The following is a 23,006-nucleotide window of genomic DNA, read 5'->3' on the forward strand; positions in this document are numbered from 1 at the left end:
ACCATAATAAGTTTCAATAAGATATTTTCAACTATTCAAATTATTAAAACCAAACAGTTAAGTTTTCCTGTAAATCAACACAACCTGATTTTCATGAATTTAATACAGAGTTAAATACTAAATTATTTACTCAGATACAAGGTCACAGTGTGGGTCAAACTCACTTTACTTTCAAATGTAAAAGAAAACTTTTTTAGGCACTCATTAGTTGTGAGAGGTTGCAAAATTTGAGATAAAATTCACATTGTTCACCGTTTTCATCTTTGATGTTATTCTCGCAATGTTTCAACTGATGCAACCTCGGGCCTTCATGTGTGTCTTGTTTTAACTTGAAAATCTTTATTTGTACATAAACTCTTAGCACAACAGATAAAGTTTAAAGTGATAATCAATTCTAAGTGACTTCTGGAGGCTGAAAGTTGAATCCTCAATATAGATAAATATTTTATTTTTAACACTTCTACTCAGTCATGGATAACAGAAGGAGAACAATCTACCTTAGTAAATTAAATGAAGAGTTCAATTTAAAATTACATAGATTCCCAAGTTCAATAAGATACACTTTAAGAGGATCAATGGTTACATCAGTTGAAATGCTGTGAGATTAGTTAAATCCGAGATGAGATTCTTAGTCTGAATAATGCAAAGCTAACTTAACTGATAAAACAAAGTTAACTGATCAGAATTTGATTTAAGAGGGTAGTGAGAAAAGAATTTGTTAACATTGTACTTGAAAATGACCATGCTATAGTCAGCTGGGAAGCAGCCTCATGGTATTCTTGGAAATAAATTTTGCTTGTGGAAATTGTTTATTTTTTTGTACACAGAAGAACATTATTTACAGTGGTTGTATTTAGATGAGTTATGTTTTACAGTGAGGATTATAGATTGAAGCTCATTCAAACACCTATCATTAGAGCAGAGAAAGACTAGCAACCTTTATTCTACAAGAAAGAGACTGTAGAGAAGAGAAGAGGACATCCCCCTACTAGATTTTGTAGTTGGTTTTGCAGAAAATGTTCTTCTGAGCAGCATCTCCCAATATGTGGCAACAGTATTCCAAACGTATTTGACTCTCATACAGGTAGAGGATTGCATCAGAAGCGAGTTAATTACTGTAGTGGTAAAATAATCCAATTATATTTCTATCAATTTTAGCTAAAGATTTGATGCAAGTTTTCCATTGACTGGATGTACTTTAGACTACTTTTATAAGCCTACCAGAGAGAAAAGATTTGTTGGTTGAAAAGATATTTCTAAATATTCTATAGCTAGTTAACTTGTGAAGTAAAGGCCTTTGCTATTTCTATTGTCCTAGATACAAAACCTCCATCAAATAGATTCATTGATCTTATGTGATATTACAGTAAACACATCTTACAAGATGAAATCCATATTGCTTGTCATTAAATAGATTGTTTTTGCTGGCTTAGTTAACCACTTTTTGATTTATTAGATTCAAACTCTCTCTCTCTCTCATATATATATATATATATATATATATATATATATATTATTTATTTTTATATCTTGAAGTGTAATTTTAATCTGGAATCTAAAGCAGAGTTGAGGTAGGCTTGTTTCCAATGTCCAACCTGTCTTGTGCTGAATAAAATGATGTGATTTCATTTTTTATTCTGCCATTTGTCCATGTGCATAAGTGTTATCATTTCACCAAATTAATGTACTTTGTGACCATGTTTGTATACAAATTTAAAAAGGTTAATCTCATTGTTTTATTATTGCTTTTGAGTAGAACCCCAAAATTACCACTCATTATCATTTCAGAATTTTCTTTCTCCAATTTAATCTATAGCTGAAAAATGAGAAATAAAATTAAGATTTTGTATTGAATGTAAAGAAAAAGGTTATATTTTTGTGTTGCAATGAAATTTATTTCACAGATAAATTATCTTTAGAACATTTGCACAACTTGAACAAAAATGTCAACATGATATTAAAATATGCCCTGGAAATTTGCCAAAAATTACACTGATGGGATGAGCCATGGGTGTTTGAATAAGGTCAATGGCTCTCCGTCAAAGAATTCATTCATGAAGATTTACTAAGAAGGCCTCATCCAAACCTGGCAACAAATCCAATTCAAGGTTTACTCTGAAAAAAATAAAGAAAAAATATATTCTTAACATGAACCAAAATAAAAATACTGGATTTAAATATTTTTTTATAACCGATTAATTTTTATTTTATTTAATTAAAATTTGAAATATGATTTTGATATGAATATAAATGAAGTTTCTGACATATTCCTATTGTGGAATTGTTATTTAAAAATATTGAAATTTTTACAACTTTAAAAATTAGTACAATCTCAGTTTACCCATTCTACAAGATTTCTTTAAAAGAATCAAGTGTCAAATGCCAGCATACTGACCTTCTTTGGGTCATTTAATGCTGGATATATAATTTAAATTTTTAGATGCTTTTCAAGGGTATATTTGAGTAAAGTTTTGATATAGTTTGTTATTTGATGGCATCAATATTTTATGCTCTTTTAGGAAGTTTAGAATGGTTTTAGGGTTTTCTTTTTTGAAGAGTTCAATTTAAGTTTGTGGCCTTGTAGTAGTGTTGACGAGTTTGTACAAGGTCATAGCAGTCAAGTAAAGTGTTTCACCATATAAGGTTTGTGACATGGTATATATTTAGAAGGTTCTTCACTTTTTAGTATGAAGGTGTGAGTTATGTATGTATGTCCTATATGGATATTTCTTTGTGATTTTCTGGGATCTAGTAGGATCTTTTTAAGTATAGGCATAATTTGAAAGAGTTTGTTGTTTTGGAAATTGTTCCAGTTTTCTTACCATTTCTTTGTAATAAAATTAATAAAATTGTTTATTGAAGGTTTGTAGTCCATGTATGGAACCTTTATATCGCTTATTTGGAGTTTTGGGGAATTTTTTGACTGCCATATTAGTTTTTTCATTTCTACAGAACTCCTAGTGACTAGGAATCCAACAGAAGAAAGTTTTGTGTTGTATTATAGAATGGATCCTTCGTAGCAGTTTAATTAGTAAGGGATTGTTTAATTTATGATTTTTTTAATGATTTTAGTACTGATAATGAGTTTACAAATATTATGAATTTCTTGGAGTTTCAGTTGTTGATAATATCTAGAGCCAAGTTTATGGCTATTATTTCTGCACTATAGATTGAGGAGTTATTTGGTAACCTTTTCTGCCAAATAGTGTTTCTGAAATCGCAGCACATCCCACTTTGTTTTGATGTTTGGAACCATCTGTGTAAATGTGTGTCCAATTTGGGTAAGAAACCAGAATGTTATTTAGTTTTTCTCTATAGTCTGAGGGGTGAGTATTGGATTTGTATATATTGTCAAGTCTAGTGACTTTAGGTTGATTTAACAGCTAGGGTGGGGGTTCTGTGAAATTCCCTCGTGAATACTGGTTTGATTTATTGAGTTATTTGTAAGTGGTTTTATCATTTCTTCCACGTAGAGACCAAAGGGTTTAATTGCATTTTCATTTTCTTTTAATAGATGTGTGTAGTTGGGATTAAAAGTGCATTGATATGCAGAATTTTGGGGGTTTGATTTGAGTTTTAGATAATATTGTAAGTCTAATTTTTCACGTCTCAATTTTAGTGGAGGTTCATAATATAATGGAATATAAGCTTTTTATATATAGTGGAATATAAGCTTTTTATCAAGGAATATAAGCTTTTTATATATAGTGGAATATAAGCTTTTTATCAAGGAAGTTTTGAATGTCCACAAGGCAAGTGCCTTAATCCTGTGTAATGGATGGGGTTCAGAGTTTTAAGATAACTTTTTCTGGTTAAACCATATATAAAGCTCCCATAGGCTAGTTTGGCACTTATAAGGGTTCTATATAATTTTAGGAGTCTGATCCCCACTCAATATTTGCTATAACCCTTAATAGTTGTAGGGCTTTGAAACATTTTCATTTTAAATATTTTACGTGAGGGGTGAAGGAGAGTTTTTTGTTAAAATAAGTCCTAGAAATTTATGTTGGTTAGCTATTTCGATTTTTGTTCCTTTTAGGTTGAGAGTAGGGTCATTGTGCATTTTCCTATTACAGAAATGAATACATTTAGTTTTGGTTGTTGAAAATTTAAAGCCATTGTCTGTGGTTCATTGTGTTAGTTTGTTTATGCACATCTGTAGTTGGCGTTCGGAGATATTTTTTTATCTATGCTATAGATAAAAAAAATATTCATATCTCAGAATGCCAAGTCATGTCAACATGTCATCCACATATAAGGAGCCATTTATCTTTAGACAATTTACAATATTATTAATTTTTTATATTGAAGAGTGTGACTGATAAAATACATCCTTATGGAATGCCTTCCTGTATTTTTGTGTCTAATAGGCTTGGTCCGATTCTTACTTTAAAACTTCTATCAGATAGAAAATCTTTTATCAGGATAGATAGTTTGTCTTTTAATCCAAGATTATAAATGTCTTTTATTATACCCTGTCACCATGTTGTATCCTAAGTCTTTTCTAAATCAAAAAAGATAGCTATTGCATGTTCTTTTTTAATGAAAACTTCTTTGATAAATGGTTTCTAATTGGATTATGTTGTCCATTGTTTCTCTTTTGTTTCTAAAACCACTTTGTATGTTGGCAATTGAATCATTGGTTTCTAGATACCAGTTCAGTTGTTTGTTTATGATTCTTTCAAATGTTTCGCAGAGACAACTTGTCAATGCAATTAATCTGAAATTTTGTGGATATGAACTGTCTTTCTCTGGATTAGGGATGAGGATCACGATAGCATGTTTCCAGCCATTGGGTAATTTTCCCTTTAACCAAATTTTGTTGAGGGTGTTTAAAAGATATGTTATTGATTTGGGAGGAAGTGGTTTCAGAAACAACTAATGTATCTCATCTGCACCGATAGCTGTATTATGTGTTTCGTTTATGGTTTTTAATTCATTTTTAGTAAAAGGATAGTTGTTTTTCTTTGCTGTTTGAGTTAAAATTTAATTTGTTTATCTTTTTTCTGTATCTTGCTTTGTCTTTTGAAAGAACTGACTAATTTTTACTGGAGGAATTGTTTTGAAAACTTTCGTCGAGAAGATTCGCTATATTTTTTGTCTGTTATTTTAATGTTTTGTCCAAAATTTTCTTTACGATGTTCCACACTTGTTTGGGGTTTGTATTTGAATTTATTTTATTTATATAATCTTTTCATGATGTCCTTTTCGCTTCTCTGATAACTTTTCAAGCTCCTGCTCTTTTTGCTTAAAAAGGTTTAAATTGTACTTCATTGTTTGTTATTTCTGCCACCTTTAGGTATACAATCATGTGCAATGGCTAGTAATGTTTTAGAAAAATATTCTATACATTTATTTTTCCTCTTCTAAGAATTTTTGTTGGTATTTTTTTATATTCCTCCCAATTTGCTTTTTTTTTTTTAAATTTTCCATTGGGGAGATGATTTTTTGTTAAAACTACTGGGAAATGGTCGCTACCCCATAAATCTTTTAGAGCCTGTTAGTTGTAGTCCATGAACATAGTGGGGTCACACAATGATAGATCGAGTGCTGAGTAGGTGCCTGAAGCGGTAAAAAGATATAAGTTGGATTTATTGTTTAAGTCATTCTCATTAATAACGTTTTCAAGATTTTTTTTTTCTTTCTTATCCAAGTATGCAGATCCCCATACATCGTCGTGACTTAAAGTCATCTAACAGTAAGAAGGGTTTGGGTAACTGATTTATTATTTCGTTTAGCTCCGTTCCATTTACTGGATTTTGGGATGGGATGTAGATAGTGCGGATATTTATAGTTCTGTGTAGTGTGGCTGTTGTAGCAATGGCTTGAATATTAGTTTTTAGATATATTTTGCTTTGTAGGATAATATTTCTAATAAGGATAGATACTCCTCCAGAGGCTCTCTGTTGGATATTGTGGATGTGGTTGTATTGTTTGTAGTTTTTTATATTTATTTTCAGCTATTAAAAAAGTTTCTTGAAGACACATCATGGCTGGTTGATGGTTTGTTATAAGAAGTAATAGATGATTTATATTAGGCTTTAGGACCTGGCAGTTCCATTGGATGATTTTTGGGTTATGGTTTGATTTTATGTATTTACTAGCATTTCAGCCTGGCGTTGGATGTGTATGTTTCAGCCGGGTGTTTGGATGTGTATGTTGTGCAAAAAAAAAAAAAAAAAAGTGGTAGTAGGAAGGCAGGCTCGAACCCGTACCGCAAAGGACGAAAAGAACGGGGTAAAACCTAAAGTTTATGCTGTTATGATCACCGCCAAACCGGAAGTGACATTTTTTAAAAGTAAGGCTAGACAATCTAAAGGAGAGGATAACTTTAAAAAATATCGGCGAAAAAAGTGACCCTCCACCCTGTAGAAAAGTGCCTAGTTGAAGGGGAAGATATTTTTTAGCCAATTTTTCGATATTTGTCATATGAAAGGTCGAACTTAAAAACGATACTGATCTTGGTAAAATCCGTTGCCTCTATTGAAAGTTTAAGGCAAACATGCAAACAGACATACATACATACATTTATATATTGGTAACAAAAAATTTTCGACCCAAACTGATGAAAAAGCTTGCCCTATCTCTGAATACCCTTTATATAAAATTTCAAATATTTAGAACAGAAATTGTCTGAGTAATTTGGAAGAGACCACAGAGGTCAATTTTTTAAAAAACTTTGACCCCTATTATGACCCCTTAAAATTTATAGTTTCGGGCTCAAATCACTTTATTAAGTTAGATCCAGGTTCAAGGAACCTATATCTAAAATTTCAAGTGTCTAGACCCAAAATTGTCGGAGGAGTTTGGTAGAGTTCTTAAAGGTCAAATCATTGAAATTTGACCCCTTAACAGCCAAATTTCTGGCTGACACCCGTCACATCGATTTTCCCAAATCTCAGTACCCGGTATTTCAAATTTCGAGTCTATAGACTAAAAATTGACAGAGTTATTGTGTAGGGAAATGTACACAGACAGACAGACACGTTCACTTTTATAGATATATAGATTTTTAACTTTTGTTAGTTGTTAGTATCTGATGTTTGATCTTCCATGTCCATTTTCTTAAATCTGTTTTGGATGAAGTCTCTTAGCCTGGAAATCGAGCATGGTTTGTTTATTTTGGTTTTAACTTTGTTGGTTGGTGGTTTATTTCCTTTTCCTACATGGGCACTTTTTGGGTTTCTGTTTTTTTTTTTTTGTTGTTTTATTTTGGTGAGAGGGGTTGTTTCTATGGATGTTGTAGTACTTTGGATCTTCCGAGTTGAGTTTTGGAAGTTTGTGTAATCTTTATTTACAATGCAGATTTGTTTTTTTTTTCCATAGTTTTTTTTTAACTCTTCCCATTAGTTCCCTTATTTCATTGAGTAATTTAATAATATCTCCAGGTTTGATAGGTTTGCTTTTGTTGTTTAGTTATTTAGTCCGGTGATATGCTGTATGTTTTTTTGTTATTTCAGAGTATCTTGTATTTTCGGCTAGGTTATGAGCTTCTTGGAAGGTTATATTTTAGGTATATTTTATTTTAGTAATTTCTTTTTCTTTCATTTGTCGCATTCTTTTGAGTTTGCACTATGACCTTTTTGGCAGTTGGTACATTTTAACTCTTTTTGGCAATCTGTATGGATATTGTTTTCTCCACACCCCATGCATACTGGAAAGTGTGTGCATGGGTGTCGATGGTGTCCATACCTTTGGTAGTTGTAATATCTGAGTAGGTTTGGTATGTATGGTTCAGTGTTTATTTTTTTTTTATATAATATTTTGATGTTACTTGGGATTTAATGAGTGTTAAAAACTTAGAATGTAGGAATGAATTTGTATAGATAGTTTCACCATATATTTTAATTTGGATTCTTTTTACATCGATAACATTTTGGTTTCTCAAGTTAGTCTTGATTTCTTCCAAGGAGCACAAGGATAATTTTGAACTTCTGATCACTTTACTGGTATTCAGCATTTTCTTGCAGTAGATTTTTACTTTTTGGTTGTAAAAAGTTTCCATTTGAAGATTTCTATTATGTTTTTAGCTTTCTACTTCCACTAGTAGTCTGCTGTTATTTAGTTTCTTGACCATTTTAGGTTTGATGTTTGAAAATATTTTCTCTATTTTGAAGGGAGACACTTTTGTTATCGGTTCTTCTTCAGTTGCTTCTATAATTATAAAATAAAGATTTTGATTTAGATTTCGGTTTTGGGATTCTTTTTTTCTTTTTTTTTTTATTGCATTTTCACCCCAAACAAGGCACATTGCCACTTTGTTGTAGGGGGCTACTATCAGGGACATTGGCAGCAAGATGTCGGTTCACATTACACTTGAACTTCTGCATGTCAGTACAGGGACCCGGAAGGGAATTCCAAAGTCTCACTGTTCTGGGGAAGAAACTACTGGAGTAGAAGGCTCTCTTGCATCTAGGGATCTCTATTGTAAAGGGGTGGGATTTAGCTGCTTGTTGGGTTTGTCGGGGGTATTTACGTCGAGGAGGCACAAGTGCTTGCAGTTCGCCGGAGCATTCACCACTAAAGTACTTGTAGAACAGGCAGAGGGATGCAACATTTCATTGATGTGACAGAGGCTGAAGTTTAGCTGACAGTTCAGGACCTATCAGATTGGCGACTATTTTGAACCTTGTCTAGGAGCGAGACTAGTGGCAGATGCACCAGCCCAAATATGACAACAATACTCCATACATGGGCGAATGGTGGCCTTATAGAGGTATAGAATATTTTCAGGCATTAATAGCTTTCTAGCACGATAGAGAGAACCCACTTTCTTGGCAGCGGTCCTGGCAATGTTCTCAATGTAATTGTTCCAACTCATGTTTCCTGTGAACGTTAGGCTGAGGAATTTAAAAGATGTATTTTCAGATAAAGAGTCATTGGCCATTCCTATTGGCGGTAGGGAAGGTTTCTTGTAATTCTAATTCTTGGGATTCTGTTTCTGAATCTGAACTAGATTCATCTGAAACATCACAGTGGTTTCTTTTTTGAGGCTTTTTATTTGACATTTATATATTTTGGATTTTTCATTTCTCCTGCTCCCCCCACCTGCCTTGGAGCCCTGTGTGGGAAGTGTTGGGAGGAGGAGGGGCATTTGCCCCAATGCAACAAGGATACAAGAGAAGTATACTTATCCTGGTGATGGACTCAAGCACACATGTTTCCTTCGTCTTTTCTAATGGCCTAATTTCTGGAAAGATGTTAGTTTTCTAGCCATGTTTTATCCATTCTTCAACAAGTTGATTCATCCTTAAGTCACCACAATCAGTTTATTGTCTAATGTGAGGAGCATGAGCATATTTTCTTGTGTTTATCTGATTTAGTGCTAGTCACGACCAACCGATTGATTTGATCGGGCCTATCCTAGCTCAAGTAAGAGCCAAAGTGGCATGTTGCATCTCATGTCCTAATAGAACCTTGAACATGATCTGCTCTACAACCAGGATCTCGTCTTTAGGCATTACAGATTGCCATTCACGGTTACCAAGTGACCCCATTGAAGGGCTTTTACTCTTTGCAGAGAGGAAGGGGCAGTTGGTGGATTTTAAAATGCCCCACCGATAGAGTCATGTAATGATTGAAAAAGAAATATTAGAAATTGCAGATATTTAGAAGGCAGCATGTGACAATTGGGATTAAAGATAGAAAGACGTTAAATAATGCTTTTAGTTCATTTTCCATTCTTCTGATACATATCAGAATATTAAAGTTAAAATCCATTTATATAAAGTTAGGTATGTGTAAATGTTTCTATGTAAAGGTATACACAGTGTATGTATTTATAAATGGGATTCATTCTTAAGCTAATAAACCAATTATTACACATTTTTTAACACATTTGTTAGACATAAGGCACATAGTGAGGGCTGTATTTAGTTTAATTTGATGCAAAGAGGTAAAAAGGTGAAAACTTTTTGTGAAAATTCGGATACCTATGATTTTTGTGCAACTTTAACAATAACTATTAGACATCACTTAATAAAAATTCCTCAAATTTCATATTCTTTGGAGTATTTGAGTTTTACGGCACATTTGAAAATATTTCAGATTTGCATTAAAGTTGATACACAGTCATTAGACACCAATCAAGCAAGATTCCTTAAATTTTAATTTCTTCTTTAGATTCACAGAAGGCATAAATTTTCTAGAATCACAATTGGATAAATGATTCAAGACATAAATATTGTAATATTTTGATGTTAATCTTTGTAAGGAGACACAAAAGTAGTATAAAACTATTCTGTTCGGGAAATTAATTTTCTCCTTCTTGGGACAGATATACTACTAATCTATTTTATATAAAATAAAAATGTGGATGGGAGGACAACCAAAATAAACCACATTTAACGAGATATGGTCTCCCTAGAAAGATTTGAAGATATCATTTCAACTATTTGCATTATACAACTCTATAAAAAAAAAAAAAAATATGCAATCATTTCACAGGATAGAAAACTTCGAGATGGAGCCAATACTAAAATAAAAAAAATAAAAAGATACATACTGCTTTAAACCATTACGCACTTCTTCCACTTTTGATGGATGACAACACACAGAACAGCGAACCTTGTTTGCATCAAAGAAATCACCCAGATATTTATCACCAACTCTCTTCAGATCTTCCAAATTCACTTGAGAAACTTTCTTGAGCATTTCTCTGAAAAAAAGAAATAATTTGTTTACATAAACATCAAATTATGCAAACTCCAACAGCCACGCGACTTTGACCGGATCCAACAGCCACGCGACTTTGACCGGATCCAACAGCCACGCGACTTTGACCGGATCCAACAGCCACGCGACTTTGACCGGATCCAACAGCCACGCGACTTTGACCGGATCCAACAGCCACGCGACTTTGACCGGATCCAACAGCCACGCGACTTTGACCGGATCCAACAGCCACGCGACTTTGACCGGATCCAACAGCCACGCGACTTTGACCGGATCCAACAGCCACGCGACTTTGACCGGATCCAACAGCCACGCGACTTTGACCGGATCCAACAGCCACGCGACTTTGACCGGATCCAACAGCCACGCGACTTTGACCGGATCCAACAGCCACGCGACTTTGACCGGATCCAACAGCCACGCGACTTTGACCGGATCCAACAGCCACGCGACTTTGACCGGATCCAACAGCCACGCGACTTTGACCGGATCCAACAGCCACGCGACTTTGACCGGATCCAACAGCCACGCGACTTTGACCGGATCCAACAGCCACGCGACTTTGACCGGATCCAACAGCCACGCGACTTTGACCGGATCCAACAGCCACGCGACTTTGACCGGATCCAACAGCCACGCGACTTTGACCGGATCCAACAGCCACGCGACTTTGACCGGATCCAACAGCCACGCGACTTTGACCGGATCCAACAGCCACGCGACTTTGACCGGATCCAACAGCCACGCGACTTTAACAGAATATAATGTACAATCGATTTTACCAGAATATAATGTACAATCGATTTTACCAGAATATAATGTACAATCGATTTTACCAGAATATAATGTACAATCGATTTTACCAGAATATAATGTACAATCGATTTTACCAGAATATAATGTATGTACAATCGATTTTACCAGAATATAATGTACAATCGATTTTACCAGAATATAATGTACAATCGATTTTACCAGAATATAATGTACAATCGATTTTACCAGAATATAATACACAATTAATTTTACCAGAATATAATACACAATTAATTTTACCAGAATATAATACAGAATTAATTTTAACAGAATATAATATACAATTAATTTTAACAGAATATAATATACAATTAATATCTTGGGAAAAAAAAAGTTCCACTACTAAAAGACACATTTTTAATCCCTTTATAAACAAACAATTTCACAAATAATAGATTTCAGAATCTTTGTGATAGGAAGTGATAACTTGTATTATAACCTCTGCTAATGAGTATGTTTTTAGTATAGTTTGCTTGGGTACAGCCTAGTGTCCACATCGTCTGACTAATTGTCACCAAACTGTATCAAAGATTCAATGTTAGTAAAATGATGGTGATAATTTTGGTTCTGTTCATTACTTAAGACTTATTACTTGATCCATCTTGTAGTCTGTTACAATATTGTTGTATAATGGGGTATGATTCCGCACAGTCGGGAGATTCTATTCATAAACGATGCTGCTAGGAACAAACAAATCAATTCACATTCTGCTACCAACCAATCAGAAACCAGAATTGCTTCATAAATATTAAACCTTTCTGTAGCAATTTCGCATATGTTTTTTTCCGTCTTGACATGGTAAGAATCTTTTGCTCTGTGGAACTGTCTACTGAAAACCAGTCACCTCTCAGGACTTGTATAGAATAACGAACCATCAGAAACTGTTCTGAAACTAAACATGGCCTACACTTCTAGAGGTTATGGACCGAATATGCGTCTTTATTTTGATGGATCCGAATCAAAATTCGAATTGTGGCAAGTTAAATTTCTCGGATATCTACGAATTCAAAAGCTACACAAAGTACTTCAAACTCAACCTGAAAATAGAAACGACCCCGACTTCATTGAAAAGAACGCAACTGTCTTTGCAGAATTAATACAGTGCTTAGATGACTGAAGTCTATCACTGGTAATGAGAGAAGCCCTGGACAATAGCTGCAAAGCATTGAACATATTGAGAGAGCATTATTTATCGAAAGGAAAACCCCAAATTATTTCTTTATATACTGAACTGACCTCTCTAAAACGAATGGAAGCCAAAACCATTACTGATTATATTATAAGAGCCGAAACGACTGTAAATTCTTTAAAAATGTCTGGTGAAGTTATAAGTGACAGTATGTTAATTTCCATGGTCCTTAAGGGATTACCGACTGATTTCAAGCCATTTACCACCGTGATAACCCGGAAAGAAAAACCCATAACGTTTAGCCAATTCAAGGTAGCACTCAGAAGTTACGAGGAAACTGAAAAAAATGATCACAGAAAAAAACGAATCTACCAATATCATGAAATTTAAAAATGCACACATAAAAACACCAAAATCAAATTATAGCCATGCCGGGAATAAAAACCGCAACTTTGCCAAAAACAATTTTTCTCGTAAGAAAAGTATACAAATTATTTGCTATAATTGTGGATGACCTAATCACAAGTGTTTCCCATGTAGATACAGGACTCAAAATGGTAACTCCATTAAAAATGTGGAGAGTTCCGTTAGCGAACATACATTCTTATTTGCATGTAAGTTTAACACTTCAACAAACAATAATAATTTTCTTGTCGATTGTAGTGCTACGACACATGTGATTACAAAGAAATCTGATTTTATCAATTTTGATCCCAACTTTAAGCCACAAAATCATTTTGTAGAAGTAGCTGATGGGAGTCGAGTAAATGATATCGTTTTGAAAAGAGGCGATGCTAAAATCTCGCTAAGGAACAATAAAGGTGAATTATGTTTCTGTATTCTAGAAAACGCTCTTCTAATCTCAAAATTTAAACAAAATATATTTTCTGTACAAGCTACCACTAAACAAGGTGCAAATATAAACTTTAACCCCAATAAATCAAAACTAGTGTACCCGAATGGAACTGTATTCAACATTAAAGAAAATGGAAGACTATATTATTTAAATAGCGTAATCCCATCAAAAACTGCCTGCCATGATCTACAGACATGGCATAAAATTCTTGGACACTGCAATATTCCTGATATCAAAAGGTTGCCAACTGTAGTTGATGGAATGAAAATACAAACATCAAAAAACTTCAACTGCGACGTCTGTATGCAAGGGAAAACGACAAACTATCAAAGCAAGATACCAGACAAGAAGGCCAAAAAAATCCTATCAATGGTGCATTGTGACTTAAACAGTGTTGAATTTCGTAGATGACTATTCAGGTTTAATAATGTTTACTTTTTAAAGAATAAATCTGATACCCTGTTAGCAACTAAAAAAATATTTAGCTGACATGGCTCCCTACGGTGAAGTAAAGTATATTCGCTCTGACAACGATACGGAATTCACAAAGACTTTGAACTTTTACTAATTAACCATCATATCAAGCATGAAAAGTCAGTTCCTAGATTGCCACACCAAAACGGGACTGCTGAACGAGTGTGGCAGACACTTTTTGAAATGGCAAGATGCCTACTCATTGAATCAAAACTCCAAAAAAACCTCTGGACGTACGCACTTATGGCGGCAGCCTATATATGCAACAGGTGCTTTGACAAAACACTATCTAAAACCCCATATGAATCTTTCTGTGGTAAAAAAAAAAAACAAATTTAAGCAGAATGCATATATTTGGTTCAACTTGCTTCGTATATATAGATAAAAAGAGTAAATTGAATATTAAAGCCGACAGAGGTATATTTCTTGGATATGATAAAAACTGTCCAGCCAATTTAGTATTTTTTCCAGAGAAAAATAAAATAAAAAGAATCCGATGTGTAAAATTCAGACACGTTTAATTTTAAAGATGAAACCCCGTCAGCTGAAGAGGATGAAATATCTTGTGTATTTTAATCAATGAGTTGACAATAACTTCAAAATTAAGCACCACTGTTCTAATAAAATAGCCAAAGATAAAACTTTAACAACAACTTTAGTAAGAAACAACCTATTCATCATCTTGTGGAAATCTTACACCATCTTACTATCCTCCATTACAATTAATAGATAGGCATAAATGCATTGGGAGTTTTCTGCTAGTTGTTTGATGTAGATTCTGTGTGACAGAGTACAAAATAGACTTCGTCGCTTGGTGGGGGATGCCTTTTTCTCTCCCCTGCAACCTCTCTCCCACAGAAGAGACGTTGCGAGCCTGTCTCTGTTTTATCGTTATTTCCATGGCAAGTGCTCGTCTGAGCTTCATTCTCTGCCCCCCCCCTCATCAATCTTTCACGAAAAATACCCGACTAGCTGAAACCACTATCAATTTTCCCCACTCTTTATCTGTGCCTAAATCAAAATGTAGATTCCAGGAACTCTCTGCCGCTTGCCTGTCCCCCCCCCCGACTTCAACTTGGATGTCTCCAAGTCCAACACAAACAAATTCCTGATGAACCGCCCCCTTAAGTAATGACACCTTATCAAATCTCCAATACTAACTATTACTACGATAATATTCCATTGATTACTGTACACACAATAAACCTTATCCCCAAGTGGCTTCTGGGCCTTGATAAGTGGTGACCACCATGTAAAAAAAAAAAAGAAAAAAGAAAAAAGATTTCTCATTACTTCCATATCAATTGCTGAAAAATGATGTCACATTTGAGGTCCTAACAAGCAAGATCTTTCGAACAGTCAATGTTGATAATGAATGAGAACTTTTTACAAAATCATTAGAAAACTTAAAACTTGCATTAAAAAAGAAATAAGTAACAATTTATACTGAAACTGAACTTATGCAATATAAATTGGAAAAAAAAAAAAAAAAAAAGAGAATTAATTCAAAAGGAAAAAGTTGTTTCTGTGAAACAACATTCTGTAAAACATTTTGTTGTTTCATGAATTTAAAAAAATTAAATTTGTTGATTATTTACTAAAAAAATTGCATAAAAAAGAAAATAAATGAACAGGATTCAATTTATACTGAAACTGAACTTTAATATGAAATATAAAGCAAAAACAAGAATTATGTATGTCAAATTATGTATGTTTAAAACAGATAAATACTGCAAAAACTGAATTATGAATTCAGCAAATAAAATTAAATTGAATGATAAATCATTTTTAAAATGAAAACTATTTAAATTCAAAGAAATAATTTAAATACAAAGTTACTCGTGTAAAAATTTTTTTTTTGTTTTTTTTTTACATAGGCATCACCACTTACCATGGTCAAGAGGCCACTCGAGGATAAGGGTTAAAGAGTGTACAGTAGAAATTGGACAATATAGTAACCGTTAGCAATGGAGATTCGGTAAATTTGTTAACTTATATGGAACAGCTCATCAAAAACTTGTTTACGTTAGACTTGAAGACAACCATATTGTAGTCAGCTGGAAAGCAGACTACAATATGGTTGTCTTCAAGTCTAACGCAAGTTTTTTTAAGATTCTTATAATAAATTATACACTTAAAAGCTAATTCAACATTGTTATATTATCAGGAGAAAAATTATTTTAAAAAATCTTGTTTAAATATTATTTGAAAGCTGGTAATTGCACGTGTCTAAATCTAAAATATTTTTTTCTCTTTCGAAAAATAAAATAGTCACTTTTGAGCCAGTTTTATGAATCCTGTGGCAATTTCTTTGAGAAAAGAAACAGAAAATAATGATCCTTCATAATAATCAGTACTGTGAGTCCATGACCGTAAGATTTCACCTGTGACTTAGTGGCATAGCCTGCTATATTTACGTTGGTCTAAGGTCTCCCCTTTGAGCAACATCCTCATTTTGGCATCCACAAAAAAATCATTGTTGATAGTTTAATTCTTAGCACTCCAGCAGATCTGTTTCTCTATCTGATCAAAGCTGAGATCCGAAGAAGGTATCCACAGAGTTGCTTTCATGTGGGGTGCTGCCTTCAAAGATGTTAAGAGTAGCATTCTGATGTATACACCAATTTACTTCAATCTTTTCATGAAAGTCCATATGCTACTTCCATATACAAGACATTAAGACATGTTTGAGATATTAATATAGATTACCTGTTATAATTATGATCAACCCGCTTGAGGTAAGCACGAAGAGAAGCCATTGATACATCAGCTGTTGTCTTCTCTAAATCAATGATTTCAAATATCAAACTGCTTCGGGCACTTTCCAATTCAATCTCATTAAACTGAGATTCACCTTTGATGTAACTCATCTGGCAAAGAAAAACAAAAAATATAAGGCTCATAAAATGCACAATTACTTTTATACCATCACACTGATATGTTTATATCAATAAGATTTTAAAGTGACCTGAATGGTTTTGTTTGTTATGTTAGGTTTTACGGCATGTCAACCCTTTGGTTTATTATATGCAGAGTGTCTACGGGTTCAGGGAGTCTTTTCCCCCTGCTCTAGCTGTTGTATAAGCGAGTTCTTTTTAAATTTTTTGATAAAAAACAATCTTTTTGAGATATGAAAGTATGATGTGGGGATTGTTATTTTCGAATAGATCTTCCATATTTTTTCTTTGTAGAAATTATTCCTTGTTATTTCAAAATCAGTGCATTCAATCAGTATGTGTTTAATTGTGAGTGATGTTTGACAAGGTATACAGATGGGTTGGCTTTCTTTTTTTTAGCAGGTATGAGTGGGTTAAATGTGTACGGCCTATTTTTATTCTTGTTAGTTTGACTTCTGTTTAGTATTATATTTAGTTCTTGTTTTTTTTTTTTAATTTTTGGCATTATTTCATGAAGTTTGTTGTTAGGATATTTATTCCAGTATAAATTTGCCATTTTCTATTAACTCAATGACTAGGAATCTTGGGAAGTTTCCTTTGCATATAGATGGTACAGTTTTCCTAATTTGGGATTTTTTTTTCATTATCTGGACTAGGATTTTTTAAGGGTTTTCAGGGGGAAGTATTTGTTTTTGTCAGCCATGTATTTTGGAGTTTATTTTTCATCAACCACGCTCCCTACCCACCTCAGAGTTCAAAATTGTGACATAGTAAGGGGGAAACCCATTCACCTTGATCATGTCGGAGTTATGTAGAGTATATACGCTTTTGGTAAGGAGTTCTCAAATACTTTCTATTTCCTTTTTATTATGTCCTTAAAAATATAAATGTTTAGATGAAGTGTTGAGTTTTGGTCTTTCCAATTGATTGATCCATGCCACCGTTTTCTAGCACTTGTTTTTGGTAGCAAGGAAAAAAGATGAAGTGCCTTTGAGTTTTGTTCTTTGTTATGGTAGTTGACATTTTGAGTGTAAGTGCTAGGGCTTAGTGTGACTGGCTGATTAGTCAGATTGAGCCTCTCTGACCGCCCATCTAGCCCAAGAGCCAAACGGTGCCTAGATTTCTATGCACCCAGGTCTAGGTCAGCTCAATTACCAGGATCACGTTCTAAAATGTTATGGGTAGCAACCCACAGCTAACTGGTTGCCCCATTGAGGGATTTCTACCCTCTACAGGGGGGGGGGAGTCGGCTTAATTTAATGTCCTACTGATAGAGTGAAAAAAAAAAGTGTAAAGGTTTTATACTTTAAGTTGTTTACATTTTTCCTATATTTATTCATGGGTTCCGATTTACTGATTTTGTAGAGTAAGGTAGAGATAAAGCTGAAGACTTGTAGTGGATTTTGTTGTTTTTATTCCCGACACTACAGAAGATGATTTAGCTCTGCGAATGGAAAGGGTTTATAATATTCTTGATTAGTGTGTTTTAAGTTAGGAAGTCAGTAGGGAAGTGAGAGTGAAAAAAGAAAAAGGAGGGAGAGGATGGGGACTTGTTTTTGTAGAACATGATTTAGTTGTACAAAGAGTTAAAAAAAACAAAAACCAAAAGATGTTAATGCAGATGCATTTGAATCAGGAAGCCATCTTCAGACAACCTGATCCAGTTACACTAGCCGAATGGTTTTCTTATGTAAGGTAAAACGACTGAATTTAAAACAGTTATATATAACTGTCTTTGAATGATAACATTAAAAAGTTTCAAATAAACCTGATAAAAATGACACCATTCTAAAAATAGACATTTTGCTTACTTTTTATTTTTAGGTTTGAAAAGTCTATTTTTACTTCAACTTTTAGCATGAAATAAATTTTAAAGATTTATTCTGCAAATAAAATACTGTTTAAAAAGACAAATAAAAAGTACAAATAAAATAAAATTTATAAATATTTACATTTAAATAAAATTTAAGTGCATAAAATAAATTAATTTTATTTAATTAACTGAACTTTTCTAAGATCCAACTCATCATAAATTCAAAACTATTTTCCAAAATTTGATTAGAAGACACTCCAAACACTTACCACAATATTTTGAGCAGCTTTGTAAGCTTCAACCAAGTTAACAGAACGTCCGAGCACAAGATAGAGCAATCCACTTTCTTCATTTATCATCATACTAAAACATGAGAAAAAAGTCAAATGAAAAAATTTGTATTCCCACTCATAAAAGATCATAAATTATAATCATAGATTATTTCCATATAAAATTGCAAATAAAAAATCCATTAACAGGACAGTAAAAACCATTAGAACTCATTTTCATGTTTGATTTTAACAGAAAACCATGTTTATTTAATTTATAATTATCATAGCAAATGTTAATGAGATTTTGATGTCTGAGAATCCAATTTTTATTTTATTTGGGATATTTAATTTTAGATTTGGCCATGTCAAAAAGTTAATCCAACTAGAAATATTTAATAATAATAAAAGATTAAAAACAAAAAAAACACTGTTCAAGATATCTTTCAAATGAATAAATACACAATATTTTTTCATTACATATACTAGTGCTCATCAATAAAATAGAACATCAAGGTTTTTACAACTAAATTCTTATTGAGGACGATTTGTGAGATGTAATTGGTGTTGAAATACCCCTATCATGCTAAACTAACTGAAATAGTTGTTTTATGACAGAATGTTTTTTTTCTTATCAATTGCAATGTCAGTTTTCGAATATTTATTATTAACATAAATACAAATAAAATTAAACAATATTTAGTAGCAGCACCTTTTGCCTTGATAACAGCATCAATTCACCGGGGCATGTAATTAACAAGCTTCTCGCTATCCTGTGTAAACACTGAATCCAATGTGTTCGGGTTTGCAAGGGTAGTAGGTTTTTCTTTGCGGAGTTTCCTCTTTATTTGGTCCAACAAGGCTTCAATAACGTTCAAATCTGGCGAGTTCGCCGGCCATTCAAGAACAGGGACCGATCGTTCTCGGAGCCAGGAAGATATGGTGTTAGTAGAGTGCACCGGTGCCAAGCCATGTTGAAAAATGATGTCTGTAGCCTCCCTGTCAAACTGGTTATCCTACACTGGCAGTAAATTAGCTTCCATTATATCTTGGTACACTTTTGCATTTACAGTTCATTTGATGAAGCATAAATTATCAACACCTTTAGCACTCATACAGCCCCACACCATGCAAGACTGCGGGAACGTCACAGACTTCTTAACGCATTCTTGGTTATACCGTTCCATGGTTCTACAAACACGTGGCCCTTGGTCGCCGAAGGAGATACAAAATCAAGACTCATCTGAAAAGATAACACGCCACCATTCGTCTGCAGTCCAAGTTTTATGAGCAGTTGCTTTTCAGATGAGTCTCGATTTTGTATCTCCTTTGGCAACCAAGTGCCAAGTGTTTGGTGAAGACCCACGGAACGGTATAACCAAGAATGCGTTAAGTCTGAAGTTCGAAGTTAGCCGTTTCACGGTTTCCGTAAACATCAGACCGCTAATCTTTTGTGGCAAGATATAGTCGATGAATTTGTTGTGTTGCATAGCCCCTAATTTTGTGAGTAGCAAACATTTTTTTGGGTCTACCCAATTTCCACAGTCGATATTGTACAGCTCTTCATACCATCTGAAATACGTTTCAAATGTTTGATTTTCTTCAGGACAGTAAGTGAAATTATTTATTGTACTTAGTACTGCACTCTGGGGAAACGCTGTATTGCTCTCTGTAGCTCGATTCCTATTCATTAAAGTAGCAGTGCTTCAGTTCTCTTTTTTTGTGTTCTGTTTGTAATGCAAAGAGTCTGTCATCAGCTCTCTTTTGCATTTGGATCATTCTTTCTATCGTTAGTTGTTTTTTGCTGGTCCATTTGAAATTCAATTAGACGTGTTATCGTCTCTTTCACATCTTCCATTGTGTCTCTTTTTATTTTATTTCTCGAAGAGAAAAAAAAATTCTATTCTTTTAAGGGAACTTGTAACTTAGCGGAAGTCACAGCAAGGGAAAACTTTTATAATTTATGGACTAGTATACACTTCAGTAGCTGTAGCAGAAGTGCAAAAATTATAGATTAATTTTGCATACACTTATTTACACGTTGACACATGTTCCTTTTGTCTCAGATATGCCAATAGTTTGGATCGAGGCAGATTTTTGTTTTACTATAGAGAAAAAAAAAATAGTACAATATACTATATACACCATGAAATAAACAATACAATACAAAATATACAATATAACACATACAATATACAAGTCGACTTGTGTTCAGCAAAGTTACGGGTTTAAAAAAAAAAAAAAATTGTTCCGGGTTCCTATTTGCAGTAATAGATATTGTTGCACGAGCCATATTTTTTTTCACTCCACTGGCGAGCAAAAATTTATCCAACAACAAAAAGAGTCTTTATTTTAAGTGCTTTAAAAAAAAAAAAAAAAAAAAAAAAAAAAAGACAGGTGAAAGAAAAAAAAAAAAAATAGTATCATTTCCCTTCAATGTGCATGTGTGCCGTTGCAAAAATAAATGGGGAGGAAGAAAGAAAAAAATTCTTTTTTTCTTCAAATCATCAAAAAACAAAAAATGGCTTCCTAGCACGTAAGAATATTTGCCCTTTTCACAACTGTTTCTTTTTCTTTTCTTTTTCTTGGTACAGTTCCAACAAACAACGAGTCGGTCAACAATATTCACTTTGTCATAAAACAAGAATTCATTTCCCGAAATTTCAGTAACAGAGGAGAAAAGAAATCTTCCAACATAAAGTCCATATGTAATTTTGCATAAACAATTGAGTCAACTCGGTAAAAACAAGATTACTTTTCTTTCACCCCCCCCTTTTTTTTTTTTTTTTTTAGCAAGCATGAAAAAAAGAAATTCTACTTACAATTTCTTTTAGTAGATAAATTTAAGTGTTGTAGACTTTTTTTTTTTTACACTGCCATTTTCCGTCGTTGAACTTTTGTGGTTTTGCATTGTAACTTAGAAAGTTTGCATTTCGTATGTTTGAAAGTTGAAGTTTTGCACGTGAGTTCTTTAAAAAATAAATTTTTTTTTTTACATCCTTGTTGCCACCATTGTAGTGGAGTCAGAAAGGGTGAAAGTAGGAACACGACGACTTTGTGAGAATAAGAAGAACATTTATATCAAGCAAGGGTTAATGGTACAGAAAAGGTTCATGGAGAGTCGTCTCTGTTCGACATCTGGGATAGCTCTCATTGAGTGGTCTAGACTTGGTAGTTATATGCCTAATGGACAAGTTCATCTTAGCGGTTATAAGGGTGTGTATGTCCCCACAAAATATACAACTTATAAGCTTTTAAATAATGCGTTAAAATAGTCTTACCTGTAGCTGTAAGAAAAACCAAGTCCTCTGATTTGTCTCCACATGGGTCCCTCACACTGGGTCAGGTATTGTAATAGAACCATCAAAGCTGGCAAATCTGGATTGTGATAGTCAGCAATCGAAGGTACGGACAAATATAAGTAAGCAGACTCTTCAGAGCCAATGCCGACAATCACACGTTTAGGCTCAACCACATCTACTGGCAATACATAATCCGATGTACGCTTTAAAAAGTCTCTGGAAAAAATAGTTTTAAGATTTTCAGTTTTCACATAAGAATTAAATATTTTAGTAGCAAAAGAAATATTTTTAAATTATCAAATGTGCAACGTTTGAAAGTTTTATTCAAATCTAGTCAGACTGTGAGATTTAATCTCAATTGCAGAAGGAAAATTAATTATTAAAAAAGTAGATGTTAGAAATTACTGCAACATTTACTTGCAAGAAAGTAATAAAATATATAGCTCGAGTATCTATATTCAAATATTTTCAGATAATATAAACTAGAATAAACTTGCCAGGACAAGTAAAATGATTTTCCTGAACAAAAGGTGTTGTACCACTTTTATGTCCTCTTATAAAAAATAAATCAGCAGTGAATGATAAACTTATGTCTTATTCTAATGAAAATCCATTACATGATTTTCATTCTGGAAAATGTCTAAGGTTTAAGAGATAAGAAATTGAAATTAAGGAAATCTTTAACTGGTATGCTATGATAAAAAATTTAATGCAAATCTGAAATATTTGAACTTTCAAAGGAGTGCATATTATGCCTCCTGAAAAGCATTGAAAAT

At 33.4% G+C, this 23,006-nt stretch overlaps 1 protein-coding gene across 1 annotated transcript in view; it reads right to left on the reverse strand.

Moving 5' to 3' along the window:
* Positions 1 to 1,873: 1,873 nt before the first annotated feature.
* Positions 1,874 to 23,006, reverse strand: part of LOC145239849 (uncharacterized protein C05D11.1-like) — a 79,371-nt gene continuing 58,238 nt past the window's right edge. The window contains exons 19-23 of the mRNA XM_080103401.1: positions 22,210 to 22,446; positions 18,929 to 19,022; positions 16,659 to 16,819; positions 10,505 to 10,657; positions 1,874 to 2,115 (exon numbers count right to left, since the gene is read on the reverse strand). Of these exons, the coding sequence (XP_079959527.1) occupies positions 2,049 to 2,115; positions 10,505 to 10,657; positions 16,659 to 16,819; positions 18,929 to 19,022; positions 22,210 to 22,446 (712 nt within the window). The 3' untranslated portion in view covers positions 1,874 to 2,048. The remainder of the gene's footprint in view (positions 2,116 to 10,504; positions 10,658 to 16,658; positions 16,820 to 18,928; positions 19,023 to 22,209; positions 22,447 to 23,006) is intronic.

This window comes from Euprymna scolopes, chromosome 19 (assembly GCF_053919585.1).
Source record: "Euprymna scolopes isolate OS-2025 chromosome 19, ASM5391958v1, whole genome shotgun sequence".
Lineage (NCBI taxonomy): Eukaryota > Metazoa > Mollusca > Cephalopoda > Sepiida > Sepiolidae > Euprymna > Euprymna scolopes.